At 38.9% G+C, this 20,357-nt stretch overlaps 1 protein-coding gene across 8 annotated transcripts in view; it reads left to right on the plus strand.

Annotated features, from left to right (window-relative positions):
- Window positions 1-20,357, plus strand: part of STRBP (spermatid perinuclear RNA binding protein) — a 176,860-nt gene that overhangs the window by 138,991 nt on the left and 17,512 nt on the right. For all 8 annotated transcript variants that reach the window (XM_023544945.2, XM_023544946.2, XM_023544947.2 and 5 more), the window contains exons 13-17: window positions 5,525-5,683; window positions 9,610-9,744; window positions 9,935-10,075; window positions 13,901-14,024; window positions 18,372-18,416. In XM_023544945.2, coding sequence (XP_023400713.1) covers window positions 5,525-5,683; window positions 9,610-9,744; window positions 9,935-10,075; window positions 13,901-14,024; window positions 18,372-18,416 — 604 coding nt within the window. The remainder of the gene's footprint in view (window positions 1-5,524; window positions 5,684-9,609; window positions 9,745-9,934; window positions 10,076-13,900; window positions 14,025-18,371; window positions 18,417-20,357) is intronic.

Raw genomic sequence — 20,357 nt, forward strand, 5'->3', positions numbered from 1 at the left:
TGATTGTCATCAATTGAATTGTGTCCCCTAAAAATATGTGTCAACTTGGTTAGACCGTGATTCCTACTATTGTGTAGTTGCCCTCCGCTTTGTGATTTTCCTGTGTGTTATAAATCATAATCTCTGCCTGTAGTTAAAGAGCACTAGGATGGGATGTAATACCCTTGCTCAGGTCACATCCCCTATCCAATGTAAAGGGAGTTTCCCTGGGCGTGGCCTGTACTACCTCTTATCTTACAAGAGATAAAAGGAAAAGGAAGCAAGCAGAAAGTGGGAGACCTCATACCACCAGGAAAGAAGCACTGGGAGCAAAGCGCATCCTTTGGACCTGGGGTTCCTGCACAGAGAAGCCGCTAGTCTAGGAGAAGATTGATGACGAGGACCTTCCTCCAAAGCTGACAGAGAAAAGCCCTCGCCTGGAGCTGACACCCTGAATTTGTACTACTAGCTTACTAGACTGAGTGAATAAACTTCTGTTTGTTGAAGCCATCCACTTGTGGTTTTTCTGTTATAGCAGCACTAGATAACTAAGACAATAGTTTATTTGGCTTACAATTTTTTAATCTGCTATATGACATGAGGGCTTATTATCAGATCTCAGTCAGAGTAGCCTGCAACATTTTCTGATACTCCACAATCTTAACTCCTCGTATTTATGCATCGAGTAACTGTATTCTAGAATCTGCTCCCTATATTGAGGTAGGCAGTCTCCCTAAGGTCCTCACAGAATTTTTATTGTATATCTAGTTTTCTAAAAGTTAAAAAGTGATTTAACGTATAGGCAGTCCCCCAGTTACTGTCCGATTTACGTACAACCGTAGTTAGGAACCAAAGCCTGTTGAATTGAAAATTCAAGGTACATACAGTGGTTCGTAGTAACAAACGGGTGCTACTTTGCAATACGTATCAAAACATTATTACTGTGTTATTGTGTTAAAGATGTTTAGTGTATCTGGAAGTGTTTCTTTAATGTTTTTTTATACTATATACTAAAACATTGACTAACTGATGTTAGATACAAGCTGTACCTAAGTGTTCCAACCTAAGTAAAAATTCGTTTTATAGACAGACTTAGGAACAGAACTCATTCATGATCTGGTACTGCCTGTAGATCCTGTTGACTTTTTTCTTATTATAAATGTGTAATGTGTGTTTGTCATAAACAGCTTAGAAAATGAGCAAAATTACCCCCATAATTTCAACACCCAGAAATAATAATCACTAATATTTGGTATGTATTTTTCAAGCTTAAAAAAAAAAATTCTTTTTTAAAATGTATGCGGGTCTACCATCCTTTATCTGTAGTTCCAAAATCCAAAAAGATTTTCCTAAGTTTGTTGCAAACTCCCTTGGGTGGCAAAATCTGACCCGAATTGATGTAAGGCTATTTTTAGTCTTTACTAGGCCATTTAGTATAAAAACTTAATCTATTTCTTTGCAGAATCATGTGGCATGCCTGAGACCCCACAGGGGATATTGCAAAATATATGGTCTATGTACAGTATTAGCTTTCTTAACTATGAAAAAATATGAATTCTCAAATCATAACCTGGTCCCAGAGGTTTCAAATAAGGAGTGGTGGACATACATAATGTGTATGCGAAAGATACACTTAAAATAGAGTCATGCTATTTTCTGACTTTTTTTGTTCATTTAAAATGTATTGCGAATTTTTATAGTGAACACAAATATTGCTCTCATTTTAAGCGATGGCATAACATTTCATTTTTAATGATGGCCTAATATTTCATTATTATGGGTCTGCCATAATGAAGCTAATCCTTTCAGATTTAGATGCTTCCAGTTTATTGCTGTATATCTTTTGAAGTTATATAGTTATCCCTTAAGCTATCTTCTAGAGATGGAATTACATGGCTCCAAGGAAAGCACATTTCAACGATTCATTAGTTCATTAAATAATGTATTGGGTGCCTATTACATGCCAGGCATATATTGCCAAACTGCCTTCCATAAAGGCTATACCACATATTACCAGATCTGTTCATTAAAGGAGTCTGAGAAAGAGTTTTATATCTTAACATCCATTTGTGAAAGTAGGTACCACTAGATAAAAATTCTTGCATTCCTCACTTAATAGCTGGGTTAGGGGCATGTACCTGATAAGATAAATAACCCCAGAGAATCAAATCAAAACACGAAATCACTTTCTGCTGTGTGAGCCTGGCAGCACAGCAGCAGGCACCCTAAAGTGACGGAGATTAGTGCCCAGCTTTCCCTTTTGTCTTAGTTATCTCGCGCTGCTATAATAGAAATGCTGCAAGTGGATGGCTTTAACAAAGAAAAATTTATTCACTCACAGTCTAGTAGGCTAGAAGTCCAAATTCAGGGTGTCAACTACAGGGGAAGGCTTTCTCTCTGTTGGCTCTGGAAGAAGGTCCTTGTGATCAATCTTCCCAGGTCAAGGAGCTTCTCAACGCGGGGACCCTGGGTCTGAAGGACACGCCGTTTTCCTGGCTCTTGTTTCATGGTGGTATGAGGTCCCTGTGTCTCTCTGCTCACTTCTCTCACTTACATCTCAAAAGAGATTGGCTCAAGACACAATCCAGTCTTTTAGATTGAGTCCTGGCTCATTAATGTAACTGCCGCTAATCCCATCTCATCAACATCATAGAAATAGGATTTACAACACATAGGAAAATCATGTCAGATAACAAAATGGTGGACCAATCACACAGTCCTGGGAATCATGGCCTAGCCAAATTAACAGATATTTTTGGGGGACACAATTCAATCCATGATGCCTTTCTTCTTCTAATTCTTTTCTTTGACAACCCCTACAAAGGTCACCTTCAGAGACATAATCAGCCATATTCCACAAAAGCTCTTAGTTATTAAGATTCCATGAAAACTTAATTATGAAAAGGAAAAGATCAGCTAGAGGGAGACAAGAAGGGAAGGCTCTTTGGGGAGGTTCTCGTAGCTACCGTGTTTTCCTGAGCAATTTGTATCATACGGAAGCCATAAATATTACTTTCTTTAGAGCGAAGAGCCATGGGGGAGAGTGCCATGTGTTTTCTTTTCACTCTTGGCCGCTAGTCTCTGAGGTTATCTTTCTCAGCCTGTCCAGGAAGAAAAGGGCATGGTTACATATAGCTGGATTTTCCAGTCACTTTGTCTCCTGGAATCAGATTTTTCAGCTCTGTTGACATTTTTATTAGGTTTGAATTTGCATGTCAGACACCTGAAACTCGCCTTTCTTTGGTACACTAGTTTTTGGCCTTAATATTGATTCTAAACAAACTTTGGTTCCAGAGTCCTGGGAAATCTTTACTTTTCTGACTTCTGTAGGATGCAGCAGTAATAGTCTTAGAAAATGTATTGATAGGAACATGACTTAACTTCAAATATTTTTGTTAGTTGCTGTATTGCAGTTGGACACTGTGTCCTTTGAGAGATTGAGCTTCAGCTATATAAACTCTATTTTTAAATATATTGAAATGTGTTGCTGCAATAACAACTAATAAATGAATCTGACATGAGAAAAGAGTAGAAAGAAGTTGTATTAGCTAATTGTTTAAATTAGGGTGTTTTAGCTATATATGTTATATTAGGAAAAGCTTCATGTGTTTGGTTTTTATGGGGATAAACAAACCAAATTTATTTGTGACTCTTGGCTTTTGACTTGCAGCTTGCGTTAGCTAGTGTTAATGCCAGACCGATAGCTATTCTCTCAGAGATGAAATTTCTCAGGGAGAGCGTATTTGTAGGACTCAGAGCGTGGAGAAGGTATTTTCTTTGTAAAATATTGATGAGGATATTACCAAATGATGTTAGTGTACTTAGCGTAAAGTACTACCTGAGTACTTGCAGAACTTAAGATGTTAAAAAAGGGTTCTTGGCTTTACTCCCAAATAAATACGAAGAATTTATTTATGATTTGAAATGTCCAACAGAATGCCAAATTCTCCATATGAATTGGATGAATTAATTTCAAGTTCTCTTAGTACAGAAATACACTTATGCCCATATTTTGCTTAGAGTAATACTATTTGCATTGGCAGAATCCTTTATACAAGATGCTGTTGTTTATAAAAGCTGGGCTGCCTGGCTTCTCATTTATGTAGCTACTATAACGGTTTTTTAGGCACCTATTTTTTTTTTATGTAGGTACTTTTGGGTTTGTAAAGAAATACGACATTGGTTTTGTACTCCAGGAACTTAAAACATTAGTTAAAAACTGAAACAAATACAGGTGTCTTTAGGAACCTATCTCTATATCCTCTGATACAGATCTTTAATTAGTAACTTATAATGCAGCTTGCCTGGAAAGAGGCCTGTAAGAATGCAAGTGAACGTAGAGACTGGATGAAGTCCCAAGACTATCGCCCTGGGATACCCTTTAAACCTGGAACTTAAACCACTCGCAGAGGCCACCTTTCGGCCAGATGACAGATTGGCCCATAAAATAAATCATATCACCTGTGAGCACTGTGCTCCTCTAAATAATCCTCTGGGTGAGACCAAACGGTAAATATTTTCCCAGATCAAACATGAGAAGGTAAGGCAGACAGGAAAACTAGATTAAGGAAGACAGAGCAACCAGAATAGAAATAATGAGAATGCTGATGTATTGTGAAAAATGTAACCAGTGTCACTGAACAATATGTATAGAAATTGTTAAATGAGCATCTATTTTGCTATGTAAGCTTTCACCAAAAACACAATAAAACATTAAAAAAAAGGCAAGCTAACATTCTTTTTTAAACATCTAAAAAAAAAAAGCAGGTATTAGATTAAAAAAGTATGCACACACAACAGTGCTCTGAAAGCTTTATTTCAAAAGAGTATGAGAAATGACAGGCAACTGGAAAAAGAAGAAGTTTCAACATTAGAAGTGTCTGTAAAGCAACTAGGCATTGAAAGGCAGGCATAGAAATACAAGCGTAAAAATAGTCCTGGCTCACTTATCATAGAAAATAAACCTAGATAATGAGTCTTTTATTGTCTTTTAAATCTCAATTATGGTTTAAGTTGAAAGCAAAGAAGTCAATAAATAGAACATTTGGTTCTCTTTCTGGGCCACTTTCCCCTAATGTGTTGAGTCACAGAATTTAGAAATCAGCTAATCTAGTCTTCTCACTTTGCAGACTGGAAAATTGAGGAGCAAAGGAGAGATACCGGCTTAGAACCTCAGGTCTTTTCCAGTCCAGGGTACATTTTACAGTGATGTTTTACCTTTCCCCACATCCCATTGGTTGAATTTGGCTATGCTGTTTATTTTCTTTACCTTTCACCTCCAAATTAAACAACATCAGGATTGCATTTCATTTATCCTCTGTTTAAACCTAATTATTCTGAAGAGGTATTCCCTGTTTTCCCATGGTGAAACCCTGGTAGGTATGACTTGTTTAGGTTTTGTAGATTTAGTACCATCTTGCTCTTCCTGCAAGGTACTTCATGGTTCCAAATGTTATGAATTTGAAATTGTTGCTTTTGTCATTTCAGCTATTCTCTGTGATCTCTGATGTTTGAATAAAACTGAATTTTAATGTAATCTGTACAGGTATTGCAGGCAATGGGATACCCAACAGGCTTTGATGCAGATATTGAATGTATGAGTTCTGATGAAAAATCAGACAATGAAGGCAAAAATGAAACAGTGTCTTCAAACTCAAGCAATAATACTGGAAATTCTACAACTGAAACCTCCAGTACCTTAGAGGTATATTTATGTATTTTTTTCCTTAGGAAAAAATTTCCGAAATATGGGAAAGTAGAAATAAGAAAATCAAAAGCAAACTTATCTACCAGAAGTAGCCATTATTAATATTTTGGTTTATTTTCATCTGGCTTTTATTCTTTGAATATTTTTATGCAGTTAGTTGTAATTTTCATGCAGTTTTTATAACTCTTAAAAAAAAATCTGTAAACCTAACTGTGTAACTGCACAACATACCATAGCATGAGCATAACCTAACTGATCTAGCTATTTCCCTACTGCTGACCATGGAAGCTGCTTCTGACATTTCATGATTATAATGGATTAAGAGTATCAACAGTAACTGAAGAAGAATGAAGAACTAAAAGATCTAGTGGGGGAAATTTGTGACTATTTGAAATTTGTGCTAAGCTGGCTGTGGGAGGCACTGGGCCATCATTTAGTTGGTCCAGCCCTGAAAAAAGCTATAGCCTGACCTACTGTGTATCTCAGACTCTGAGTAAATCCTGACCTGTGAACTTATCACTACAGATAATAGAATGGGACGGGGTCCAAATATGGAGTATACACAGCATGTTTGGGAATTCATGGAGCCCTCCCCATTGTCCAGGATAAAGTACAGTCAGAGCTTACTTCTTTGGAAAAAAAAATCTGCTTTGACTGCCATTTGTGATAAGACTAATACGTATTATTTGTTTAGTCCATAAACCCGTTTTAGTACCTTCTCAATGCCAGGTGCTGCAGAAATTGCATCCAGGGCCCGAAGATACCATCAGGCTAGAAGGGCCAAACATGTTTGTAACTATAATGTAACATGATAAGTACCGTGATTTTAAGATGAATATAATAATGTAAAATCCCAAAGGGAGGAAGTGATTATGATTGTGAGATCTACACATACTCACACTCACACACACAGAGTCATATAAAATCAAAGGAGGTGAAATGTGAGGTAGGTGTTAGTAGGATTTACCATGTGGGGAAGTGGTGGAGAGAAGGCATTCTGAGCAGAAGGAATAGGAGTATAGTGATCTGGAGGTACAGAAGCCAATGTTTGGGAACAGCCAAGTAGGCCTGTACGGAGAGGGCAGAGGACTGATGAGGGCTGAGATCTGTGAATGCCAAGCCTGACTCTCCACCTGGTCCTGTGGAGTACAGAAGACATGGCGCCTGGCTGTTGAGAAAACTAGTCGTTCACAGCTGGTAATCACAGAGCAGGGTTGTTTTGGTAGTAATATTATGTATACCAAGGGGAGAAAGGGTTCATTAATTCTGAGGCTCAGATCTGTTAAGTACAAACTAAATTAGAAAAGGGAGAGAGCAGTGTAGGCTGGGCTAATAGTAGCCACATTGAGTATATGGAGGTTTTGGTAGTGAATGCATGTATACTTTCTGTATAATATAGTAATGGGGGGGAAAAGAAACCCCTTATTATTCATTTCTTCGTTTAAAAGAAACCCCTTATTATTCATTTCTTCATTTCTTGATTAAAACAAAACAAAAAAAACCAAACCTATTGCTGTCGAGTTGATTCCAACTCATGGTGACCCTATAGGTCAGAGTAGAACTGCCCCATAGGGTTTCCAAGGTTACAAATCTTTATGGAAGCAGACTGCCAAATCTTTCTCCCATGAAGCACCTGGTGAGTTTGAACTGCCGACCTGTTAGTTAGCAGCCGAGCAGTTAACCAATGTGCCATCAGAGCTCCAGTAACTGGTTAGAAATTCAGATATTTTTACGTGTTAACCATTTTTCGAAAAGTGGTTTAGATTTGGAAAGCAGAGGGTGATTGCTGTAGACCTAGTTTCAAAAATTATTCATTACTTTTTAAAAATGGAGACTGGGAATTTGTCCTGAAATTAAAAAAAAAAGGAGATTATAAAGACTCTTTAAGGAGTGATATTTATTGCAAAAGACCAAGGAATGTTTACTAACTTATCTTTAAAAATTGTCCAGTGTTTCCCTTTTGCAGCATCAGCCACTTACAAATCAGCCTAGGTTACTTTATTAACAGAGCCTTGCTGTCCATCAGGTTCATATTCAAAAGAATCTTTGGGGGCATTAATTTGCTTTGTTCAGCATTTATTGAGCAATTACTGTCCTGGAACTACTGACATGATCTATGACCTCAAAGAGTGCTTGATCTTTTAGTCTTTCGTCTTTCAGAATTATAGTGCTCTGTGTGTGTGTGTGTGCGTGTGCATGCACGAGCTCGCCCTGTCTTCCTTTGAGCCTTTACATTTCTACATGAGTTGTATCACTTCCTTATCTCTAGTGTTGTCTTCCCTCAAGTCAATCCTTTTCTATTCCTGTTAGAGTGATTTTCTGTAATATAAATCTAATAATGTCATTTTCTATCTTAAAGTTTTTAAGTCATTCCCCATTTGTCCAGGATAAAGTCAAAGCTCATTTGCTTGGCATACAAAATCCTATACAATTTGGCCCCATCAAGGGTGTTTCTAGTCAGGTCCTGTTGTACCACTGCCCTTTCCGTACTTCCTCATACCCTCTCCTTATTCCCTCGTACAAACTAAACTTCTTGCCATTCCCCCAGACAAGTGTTCTTTCTCTCCCTTGGGCCTTTGCATCACTGTTTCCTCTGTCCAAAATGGTTTTCCCTCTTGTTTCCTCCTGATGACATGGTCAGGTACTTACTCTTTAAGGTCAGGCTCACATACCATTTCCGGGAAAACTATCTTGATGGCCCTAGAGAGTGGTTTCCTCCACTGTGTTTCCGTAACATACATGAGCTCTTGCTTTTCTTACATTGCCTTGCACTGATTATATATGTATGCCTGTCCCTCTCACTAACCTCCAGCAACTTGAGGGCAGGAAATGATTGCCTTTATTATTATTTTTTAATTTCAGAATCAGTATTACGTAGCCCATTGTTTTTACCATAACTAGTGAAAATCAGTTGCCCTTGAGTCGATTATGACTCATGGCAACCCTATGCATGTCAGAGTAAACCTATACTCCATAGGGTTTTCAATGGCTGATTCTTTGAAAGTAGATTGCCATGCCTTTCTTCCAAGGTGCCTCTAGGTGAACTTGAACCACCAACCTTTTGGTTAGCAGCCTAGTGTGTTAACCGTTTATACTACCCAGGGATTCATGTTTTTAGCCTAAATCAAAAAACCAAACCCATTGCCGTCGAGTCTATTCCTACTCATAGCAACCCTATACGACAGGGTGGAACTGCCCCATAAGGCTTCCAAGAAGCAGCTGGTGAATCTGAACTGCTGATCTTTTAGTTAGCAGCTGAGCTCTTAACCACTTTGCCACCAGGGCTCCATTTTTAGCTTTAAAAAAACCATTGCTGTAGGGTTGATTCGGGCTCATATTGACCCTATAGCTTAAAAAAAAAAAAAAAAAAAAAATTTTTTTTTTTTTTTTTTTTTTTTTAGGTGCCCTTAAATCTATTTTGAAAGAATGAGAGGTATGCAGGCATGTTTTCTTCTCTCCCCCAGATTAAGAGTTATTTCTTCCTAATTCAAAAGATGAAAAGTAGTGAACCCTCAGGTATCATCTGAATCCCAACTATTCTGACCTCTGTGTTAGTCATTTAGAGTATTATTACTAGATAATGAACACCATACATCAGACCCTGGAGTGCTGTATAGTGGTGAGGCTACACTGGTGTTGAATAGTAGCCTGTTGGGACTGAAGGCAGCCTGGTCAGATTACTGACTACAGCATTTACTGATTGTAGAGCTTCCATGCCTTTAAAGATATTTTACCTTTTCTGTATATCGGTAACCTCTCATCCTAGCTCCTAAAATGCTTTGAAGTAGAATCTTTGAGCCTCTTTGTCAACAGAGACATAGCATAATTATATTAATATTATAAATTTAAGATTAGAATATTACAAATGTAATACTCTAAAATCTTACTTGATTGAAAACCTGCATATTCCTTTTCTCTTTTAGGTAAGAACTCAGGGCCCTATCCTCACAGCAAGTGGCAAAAATCCTGTAATGGAGCTTAATGAAAAAAGAAGAGGTCTTAAATATGAACTCATCTCGGAGACTGGTGGAAGCCATGACAAACGCTTTGTAATGGAGGTGTGTACCTAGATACAGACCAACCTCATTTTTTACTCAAAAATATAGGATATACTGAACTTATATTTTAGACTGAGACAGTTGTGGCACTCTTCAACTTTTGATGTTTTCTCTGTTACGATACATTTAAATTAAAACTTTATGGGAGAATTGCGTGAGATAATTGCAAAGTGTTGTTCTTGATTTTTAGGTAGAAGTAGATGGACAGAAATTCAGAGGTGCAGGTCCAAATAAGAAAGTGGCAAAGGCAAGTGCAGCTTTAGCTGCCCTCGAGAAGCTGTTTTCTGGACCCAATGCAGCAAATAATAAGAAAAAGAAGATTATCCCTCAGGTATGAGTTAGCATTAAACCTTTGCAGTACTTTGAAAAATGTTACAGGGATTAAAGTTCCTTTCCTGTCTTTGTGCTACTTTAGCTTTTTCTGAAGCTCTTTCTTTTTCTTAGATTTGGCAACCTTTTCTTTGGGTTAGGTCAGTGAATAATACAAATCTGGCCAGTGGGTCCATGATCTGTCATCTTTCTAGGTAAAAAAAATTTTAAAGGCCATTATTATTATTAGGGGGTGGGATGAGGTCTTTCTTAGTTAGGTAAAATGTTCAGGTGATTTGGACATTATTGAGTTGTTAGCATTCCTTCAGTTTAGGGAAGCTGCTAAGAATATTTGAGGCTTATTTTATCAGAGTCCGTAGATGCTCTTCCATTTCCTTTCCATTTTTGTCCTTTTGTTCTGTTTTGGGTTTCAGTTGAGGGCGCCACAGTAGAACTTGACACTGTGTGCTTCTGTTCATTATTAGCATTGGGGATGTCAGTGCTACTGAGGACCCAGGTGCATAAAAAGGTATTTAGAAATGATGGCCTTTATGTGCTTTTGGATACCAGATTCTTCTCCCAGTCATTTATGCACTCAAAAAATATTTTCCAAACATACAGCATGTGCATATTGTAAGGGAAAAAGATATATATAAGTAAATATGTAAGACATTCTCTGCCTCATGGAGAGACTGGTGTAATAATGTCTGAATATATTATGTGTTAGAAACAAATCAGCTAAAATTACTTAAACTAATAGAAGGAACCTTAGATTATTTAGGCATCTATGTTAAATATTCAATTTCTTTTAAATATGCTAAGTCCATTGTAAGAGGGCAGAATTGATCACATTATACAAATGAGGAAACAAGGCCCATATGAAGATACCTGACTATAGTAACATTGCTAATGGATGGTAGTTGTGGTGGTGTTAGTTGCTGTCTAGTCGATTTGAGTAGAACTGCTCTATAGGATTTTCAAGTCTGTAATCTTTTGGAAGCAGATTGCCAGGCCCATCTTCTGAGGCACCTCTGGGTATGTTGGAACCTCCACCTTTTGGCTAGTAATTGAGCACTTAATAGTTTGTGCCACCCAGGGACGCCTAATTGATGCTGCTTCCCTCTAAGCCATGTTCTTGTCCTTCCAAAGGCCATGGCCACTTTCCTGTTGCATGTCACATTGATCTTAGACTTTGTTTTCTCTTCATTTAAACTTCCTGCGTTTACTGTAATAAGCAGTGCTTAAATTCTAGGATTTAAAGTGTAAACGGAAAAATAACCTTACTGAGTTGAAATAGATATAAGGTCATTAAAATTGCAGAAGTACACACATAGAGAATAAGTGAATTTTCTTTTCCTAAAAATCTAGTGTACAGGACAAAATATATTCTAAATTAGTAGAAAGATAATTGTTACCTTGTTTGGTTTGGTGTGTTTTTTTCCCATGGGTTACATTTTGTACTTAGCCAGTTAATTTTAGTATTTAAAAGCATATACAGAAATATTTATTAGGTAATTGTCTGTGGTTGACATGAGCTAGATTTGTGTGCTGCTCCCAAATTGCTGCTTCCTGACTACTTTTGACTCAGCTGTGTAGAAAAAAGATGTCTGCATGAAGTTCACTCATTTTTAGAAATTTTCTGTACTAGAACTAGAAGCTGTAAAACTTGTGTGTTCAATATGCTTGACAGCCAAGACGCAGTCTATTTTGGATGTGTGGGATTTCAGCCAAATAGAAAAATGTCTTTGTGTGTTACACATGTGACCTTGAAAGTGTCTTTAGTCTAGTTATACTAGAGGTAGTATCCCAGGTGGAATAAGATGATGACTTTTCAATGTGAAATAAATGTGTGTGTACTTTGACTATTTATGCTGTCTTAGAGTTCCTCTGTTTTAAGATACTGGTAACTTTATCATACAGTGTGCTCTGAGGCTCTGTACCACCTTGCCTGTACCTTGGTTATAGTAGGGAATTTTAGTACTTTCTAGCTTGAGTTTTTTCTACATGCTTATATTTAAAAATAAGTATTGATTTTCTTAAAATTTCAGTTTGGGAAAAAGGTGGTTTAGCAGTCTTGATTTATCTGTTCTACTCTTCAGAGTGTTTTCATACCTTTTTTTTTAGTTGCTCTTAGCTCTAAAGTAAGAAAAACAAAGTGTGGGTATTATTATCCCAGTTACACAGTTGGGAAGATCAGCATAGAGAGAGATCATGTGACTTCATTAGGGTCCCATGGCATTTTAGAGCAAGGGGTGGTATTTATTTATGTATTTAATGACTGATTGATACATACACACCGTGGAGGAAATAAGCCCAAAGAAATCACAGTTTTTCAGAGGTCATAGTTATGGCCCAGGAACTGGCACCCACATCCTTGGTCCTCTTGTCTTTTTTTTTTTTCACCCCATTCACGTTCACAGCTAATTCTAGGTGGATTGTTGTTGGGGCGTTTTCTACTTTTGGGCAGAGAATTAATGGATTTTTTTTTTTTTTTAATTTTTATTGTGCTTTAAGTGAAAGTTTACAAATCAAGTCAGTCTCACACAAAAACTTACGTACACCTTGCTACCTACTCCCAGTTGCTCTTCCGCTAATGAGACAGCCCGCTGCCTCCCTCCACTGTCTCTTTTCGTGTCCATTTCGCCATCTTCTAACCCCCTCTCCCCTCTTATCCACCTTCCAGGCAGGAGATGCCAACATAGTCTCAAGTGTCCACTTGATCCAAGAAGCTCACTCCTCACCAGCATCCCTCTCCAACCCATTGTCCAGTCCAATCCCTGTCTGAAGAGTTGGCTTTGGGAATGGTTCCTGTCTTGGGCTAACAGAAGGTCTGGGGGCTATGACTACTGGGGTCCTTCTAGTCTCAGTCAGACCATTAAGTCTGGTTTTTTAATGAGAATTTGGGGTCTGCATCCCACTGCTCTCCTGCTCCCTCAGGGGTTCTCTGTTGCGTTCCCTGTCAGGGCAGTCATCGGTTGTAGCCGGGCACCATCTCTTCTGGTCTCAGGCTGATGTAGCCTCTGGTTCATGTGGCCCTTTCTATCTCTTGGGCTGGTAACTACCTTGTGTCCTTGGTGTTCTTCATTCTGCTTTGATCCAGGTGGGTTGAGACCAATTGATGCATCTTAGATGGAATTAATGAGTTTCGAGCCTAGGTACCAAGAGTCTATAATCACTTTGTTGCTCTTGTTAGCTGCCATTGGCTGGGCCCCTACCCATGGTGACGCTGTGTACAAGGGAGCCAAATGCTGCCTGGTCTTGGACCATCCCTCTGATAGGTTGTGGATTAGACTGTTATGGTCCGTAGGGTTTTCACTGGTTGATTTTATTTTTGGAAGTAGATTGCCAGGCCTTTCTTCCTAGTTTGTCTTAGTCTAAAAGCTACACTGAAGCCTGCTCAGCTTCTTAGCAACACTCAGACCGCCACTGACAGATTGTTGGTGGCTACACGTGAGGTGGATTGGCTGAGAATCAAACCCAGGTCTCTTGCACAAAAGGTGAGAATTCTGCTGCTGAACCATCAGTGTCTCACAGTCACTTTGAACAGGGCTGAAGTGACTTTGACTGTAGCTTGACTACTGAGTTTACATGTAGGAATTAAACTCTTTCTGAGTAACACGCATGTGAAAAGGATGCGTTATTTGCATGCTTTTATATGCCCAGCATGTGTTCTCCAGGACAGCTCTGTCATTTTTATTTTACAGATGATACATTGAAGGTTGAAGGACACAGAACAACTCACTGTCTCACTTACAGGCTCAAGTTTCTCATAGTTTGTACATTAAAGAGATGATAGGGTGATAGTTCTTATTTCTCTCACTAATGAAAACGTGTTATTTTTTATCAGGCAAAGGGTGTTGTGAATACAGCTGTGTCTGCAGCAGTCCAAGCTGTTCGTGGCAGAGGAAGAGGAGCTCTAACAAGGGGAGCTTTTGTTGGGGCCACAGCTGCCCCTGGCTACATAGCTCCAGGTATAGTACAATCTCCGAGACTTCCGCCTCCTTTTTTGGGCCAAACTTTGAAGAACAGCATCTCCTTGATTTTTCTGAGGTTATATAGGATCCCTGGAAATATAGAATGGATATAAAATGGGTATATACAGAAATTCAAAAGAAAAGACTCCTCAGAATATCATAGGTTTCCTCATGGAATCTGTTGAGTCTTCCTGGAGGGAAATGACAGATGAGCAATATCGCACTTGATTAAGGGGACATATTTTGACAATGAGGAAGCTAAAAGATGTTCCAAAGATGTTCCAAAGATTGAAGAGTTTGGACACTGAGCAGGGTGCATTCAGTGGGAACATACAAGACAGGTTGGGAATAACAGGACAGAAAAACAGTTGATGAGAGGCTAGCTAAAAAGGGTGAAGACTGGCATTATTAGTGTTTGTTTAACGCAGTATTTGGAAACCATCAAAGGCTAAAGAAGTTCAAAAAGAAAGAAAGGGGAGCTCATTTATCCACGGCTTACGCTACACCAAATACTTTTGAATAAGTGATTTCACTTAATTGTTTTTAACCCTCATAGTGATTCTCCAAGATAGAAATTATTTCCATTTCCAGGTGAGGAAACTGAAGTAAGGCAGCTAGCCTAGGGTGAAACAACTAGTAAACAACAAAGCAAAGATTTGAATGAAGGTGTTTGCAGCTCCAAAGTTTATATGCTTTCCATTTCACCACATGGCTTTTGAGGGAGATGGGGAAAGATGCCCTCTCTCTGTCCTCTGTTCTAATCCCTGTGTCATTTTAACAGTAGATGTACAGCTGTCGTGTTAAAATCGAGTTCTTTGCAATATTGAAAATATGGAACTTTTAACCTGAAAAGTAAATTAGTTGTAGTTATCGATCAAGATGAAATTGTCATTAAGGTACAGTCTTACCTCGTTATTTTTTAGATAACACCTAAGAAAGAATTAGACTAGGCCATTTGGGAAGCTTTATGAATTATGTAGCTTTGAAATTATATTTTTAGAAGCTGGTCCCAGTAGGTGCATCACTCAAAAATGTTTCTTGTAAAGAGTACATTTCACTCATTCAGCATATAATTGTGTGCCTGCTTTGGCACACAAGAAACATGGATTTTGCTCTCATGCAATTTAAGATTTAAAGGGAGAGGCATATTAATCAAATAATCGCAAACGGTTATAAACTGAGATAAATATGATGGAGGAGAAGAATATATTACTATAAGAGCATGTAATAGAGGAACCTGGCTTAGTCTAGTGGATTCTAGAAGGCTTCCCTGAAGAAGTGACACTTGAACTGAGACTCAGAGAAGACTTGGATGGAAGAGTGTTGTGCACAAAGGGAACAGCATGTGCAGAGACCCTGTGGTGCTGATGGTGGGGAACTTGGCTCATTTGAAGAAGAAGAAGAAGGTGGCCAGAATGTCTTAGAGTACAGAGAGTATGGGGGTGGAATGACAGAAGTTAAAGCTGGATTGCTCCGTCCCAGTCCTAGAGGCCGTGTTTTAGATTTTGTTCTTAGTATCCTAAGTGCAGTGGGTAGTCATAAAGAGTCCAAAGGAGAGAAGTGACAAAAGCAGATTTTGTTTTTAAAGATCATAGTTTCTGTAGTGTGAAAAATAGCTTGTAGGGGCCAGAGTGGGCACAAGACCAGTTCTAAGGTTATTGTAAACTAGTTGCCTAGACAAGAGACAATAGCGGGATCTTCAGTGCATATAGGGAAATAGATGGCAAGAAGTAGACAGACTGAAGGAATATTTAGGAAGTAAAATTGATGAATTTAATATGGGGAATGAAAAAGAGAAAAGTTTTAAGGATATTTACTAGGCTTTTCAGCTAGAGGAACTGGGTTGAATTATGTGGCATGTAATGAGATCCAAAACCAAACCAAACCCAGTGCCGTCGAGTCAATTCCAACTCATAGCGACCCTATAGGACAGAGTAGAACTGCCCCACAGAGTTATGTAATGAGATAGGGGACGCTAAAAGAAGGTGAGTGTTGGGGGGAAAAGATCATAAGCTTCTTATAAATTTGGTATAGTTTATGTATCCAAAATTAAGCTACTTCTACTGAGATTTAACATTTTTGGCCTCATTCAATGCATTATTTAAAGGGTAAAGCTTTCATTATGTAATAGGAAAGTTACTGAAATGAACCTTGTCTTTGATTATGTGTTCCATTGGGGTTTAATCTGGTTGAGTCAGTAGGAAAGTTTATCTCCTGTAGAGTGGTAAACAGTTGTCATCCATAAAAGAAATCATTTATGTTCTGCTTATTGCCAGGCTCTTTTGCTCTGTAGTGGCGTCTGCTGTCTTATGTCATGGCATTGAGCACTGTGAAAGGCCTGAGATCTAAAGCTTTTAAAAATGAAGTTCCTTTATGACCTAGGTAAGATTCAGATTAGCTCGGTTTAGATTATGAATAGGTTATATACCATTTGCAGAGTATATTCTGTGTAACAGGGAGTGTAGTAGGTATTTTTACATGTGTTATTTAATTAGTTTTCCCTGCCAACTCAATTACTGCAGAATACTCTGAGGCTCTGAGAGGTTAGATAATAGGTACAATTCAAAGCCACATTGCTAGTAAAGGGCCAAGTCAGGATTAGGACCCCAATCATCTGATCAGTCCTTAGCTTACTAGTTGTAGTTTCATCTCCCTTTAAGGTTTTCATGAAACCCTTAGCCAGCTAGGTTTTCCTGGAATATATTTGCTGTACAGTCTTCTTTTTTAAGCTCTAATTTCTCTTATGACTTCTGGTACCATGTCATTTCCCTAACTAATTTCAGCTGTATCGTTTCCTCTTGAAATATATAAGTTAGTAAGCACCAAGGACTAGTTGTACTACTCCCAATTTTATATGACTTAAGTAGGGACTGAAAACGTGAAGACTCTTTATCCCTCAGGAAATGTTTCCATCAGTCCCTATAAGCAGTTCATTTGTTCAGCATATATTTCAGTGCTTTGTCCCAAACAGGAGATTTGGAATTGGGCACTCAAAGATGTCTCAGACCTAGCCTCTGCCCCAAAGAATGCTTGTGGTCAGATGGAAAGAGGACAGACACTTGAAGAAATGCAGTGCAGTATGATATGAGCTGTAACATGGGATGTGCAGAGGAGTGAACAGCAAGCCTGGGAAACTTCACAGAGGCAGTGATGTTTGACCCTGATCCTCAAGAATGAATAGTAGTTGGTCAGGTAGAGGAGGAAAAGAGATTGTGATGTGAAAAAGCTTGATATGTTTGGGTACGTTGTGAAGGGCCCATGCAGATTTTGTACCCTTGTTCTGCTTTAGAAAGCAGGTTTTCCTAGGGATTCACCCCGTGATTTTTTATTTATGTATGTTAAAGTTGTTTTACTAAAAGATTAAAGATAGCAGCTTCTATTAACATAGCATTTGTAATCCCTACACCAACACTATACAGTAACTTGAGAGGTTTCCTGTTCTATGGATGAAAAAATGGTGTCTAAGGACAAAGAAGACATTTGTACTATGTTTTACTTAATAATACTAGCGCTCTGCATAGGCACTAGATGCTTATGTCAGTTTCACCAACATTTACTGGGGTCTCATCTGTCACATCTTTTGCTGGAGCCAGGAATTCAGAGACCAGCAAGTCATGGATCTTCCCCTTGATCTCACAACCTGATGATCCAAGTGTCTTCTTTCATGGAAACTGAGGTCTTAGCCTGCTTTGTCACTGTTTTCTGAAAAGAGACTTGGAAAATTCTTTTTACCAACTTTGAGCAATTGGTAATTTGAATGGTCCTAAGTATTCATTTGTTCAGCAAATTATATCTACTGTATTTTATATGCCAGACATTCTCCTAGGTTCAGATGATATAAAGATGAATAAGACTGCGTTTAGTGGGGAAGACAGACAAGAAGTTGATAATTACAGTACAGTAATGGTAAATTTGGAAACCACGGTGGCATACTGGTTAAGCGCTACGGCTGCTAACCAAAAGGTCAGCAGTTCGAATCTGCCAGGCACTCCTTGGAAACTCTGTGGGGCAGTTCTCCTCTGTCCTATAGGGTCGCTATGAGTCGGAATCGACTCGATGGCAGTGGGTTTTTTTTTTGGGTTTTTATGGTAAATTCAGTGAGAAGGAGACATAGGGTATTCCACTAGGTCAGGGAGAGTCTTGTAGACCACGGTAAGAAGATTCTGCATCTAAAGAAGGATCAGGCTAGACTAGCATCACTCTGGGACTCAGTCTTATTCATCCAGCCAACATCTGGAAGGAGTCCTCAGGGCCCAGGGTGCCAGACTAGGTGGTATTGTGAATTGGGCCAGTGCCAGCTCCTCTTTGTCCTGGACTGATCTGCTTTCTTCTTCTTTGCACTAGGCTATGGAACACCATATGGTTACAGCACAGCTGCCCCTGCCTATGGTATGTACACCACCTTACTGACTTCCCTTCTTAGTGACTCTGTCACAGCAATCCAAAGTACAGTTTGTGTCTAGGGTTTCTGTAAATGAATCAGAGGATCGCAGGCCTATCTATCCTAGTGACCCAACTTAAATTCCCTTTGAAAATGCCACAACCTTGTGGTTCTTGGTTTGGTTGGAGTTGCTCTTCTCTCTGCTTTGCCTGACTGAAAGACTGCTTGTTCTAATTGCCTGTTTCTGACCATATTGAAATTAAATATTTTAAGTAGTTCTTCTTACAGCCAACTTATACTCCATTCAAAGGCTATTGAAGGGCCATACTCAGTTCCCAGCTCAGCTGCTTGCCAATTATACAGCTACATTTAAGCGTGTAATTTGGATCTGTGTGAACCGGGGGGTGATTTGAGTCAGGGATAGGCAATGCTTGCTCTAAATTTATAACTGTCATTCTTTTCCATAAATTTTGCTTTGGGGGTGCAGTAAACAGGGTATCGTTGGTCCTGGAGAGGAAGGAGTAGCGGGTATCACCAGCAGTGTTATCTAAGTGTTCACTGCAGAAAGTCTGCAGTGCATGTTAGAAAATCGTAGGAGTGTCCTCCTTCCCCCCAAAATAAAAAATAAAAGCAAATACATAATTGAAGCCTAGTGGCCCTTTGGATAACTTTGAATGAGGTTTATGTGGCAATGGAGGCAATAAGGTTTGGAGTCAGTGATATGCTCTTAGACATTTTTCCTAACTCAGGTGCTACATGTTATAGAATCAGCCATCTGCAGGATTGATTGAGAGGAGAGCAAGTGTGCGTGCACATGTGAGAGAGTGAGTGTATGTGCATGTGAGAAAGTGTGTGTACGTCAGTGCAACCCTAAGCTGGCCATGCGTGTACACGGAAGGGAAAGACCTTTAATGTGTTGCTACTTGTGGCTTTAGTCCTTCCTCCTCATGAGCCTTGAGACCTTTGCATTATGCTTTTTTTCTTCACGCATCAGCTTTTCCATTTTTGTTGGGATGAAAATTATGGGTCCATAAGACTCTGCTAAACAGAAGCTTCATCTGATTTCATAACCGTGGAAATACATAGAAAGTGAGTGGTTTGGCCATTTTCCCCATTATGAATAGTTTATATCCTGAAAAGATATGGAGAAGCTGCAGGGGTCAAACATTTGCAGCAAGTTTCCTTAAGGCAGAGTGCAGGGTTTGGAGTTAAATCCTGTATGGGAACATCTCCTCCGGCATACTCAGTTTTGGTCAGGCTTCCTCTCTTCTGAGCTGGAGGGAGGGGACTAATTCAGGAATACGCTTCCACCTGGAATTTCTTCTCTAGCTTCTTTTGCTTTGGCCATTTGGTTTTTCCACTCCAGCAACTTCTGGATTTCCTGACCACCTCATTCTTCCTATGAACTATGTTTGGTCAGTTTATCCAAAAACTTTTGATCCGCTAGACTCATTGTGATATGTCTTGTGTGAATGCCAAACCATCTGTCTCCTGGGGCAGGTTTTTAAATCTTTCTTTCTTTTCAGCCACATACAGTAAGTCGCAGGTTCTTTAGTATAGATTTGCTAGAGCTTAGTTTTCCCCTTTAAAACACTTTAATATCTACACACTAAGCTACATTCATGTTTTTTCTCAATCTTTTTTTATTTTTCTCTCTTGTTCCTCCCTTTCCTCCTTTAACATTATACTTTCACCCTGCGGCTTCCGAGCCCCCACTTCAGAAGGCTCCTCTCTTCCATGTGCCATATAACTGACTTCCAAAGCTGGTGAAATTTGATGCCCCATTTTTCACATAAAAGATTTGGTTTTTAAATGTTACTGTGATGCAAACCTACTAAAACGATGCTTTATTTTGGCTGTAAGGTAAATATGTCTTTTGGCCTTTGTAAAGCTGTTGCATGTGGGGTGATTTCCCTCTTGATCATCTGGTGCTCTTGAATACCTGCTGT

The sequence above is a fragment of the Loxodonta africana genome, chromosome 9 (genome assembly GCF_030014295.1).
Source record: "Loxodonta africana isolate mLoxAfr1 chromosome 9, mLoxAfr1.hap2, whole genome shotgun sequence".
Taxonomy (NCBI): domain Eukaryota; kingdom Metazoa; phylum Chordata; class Mammalia; order Proboscidea; family Elephantidae; genus Loxodonta; species Loxodonta africana.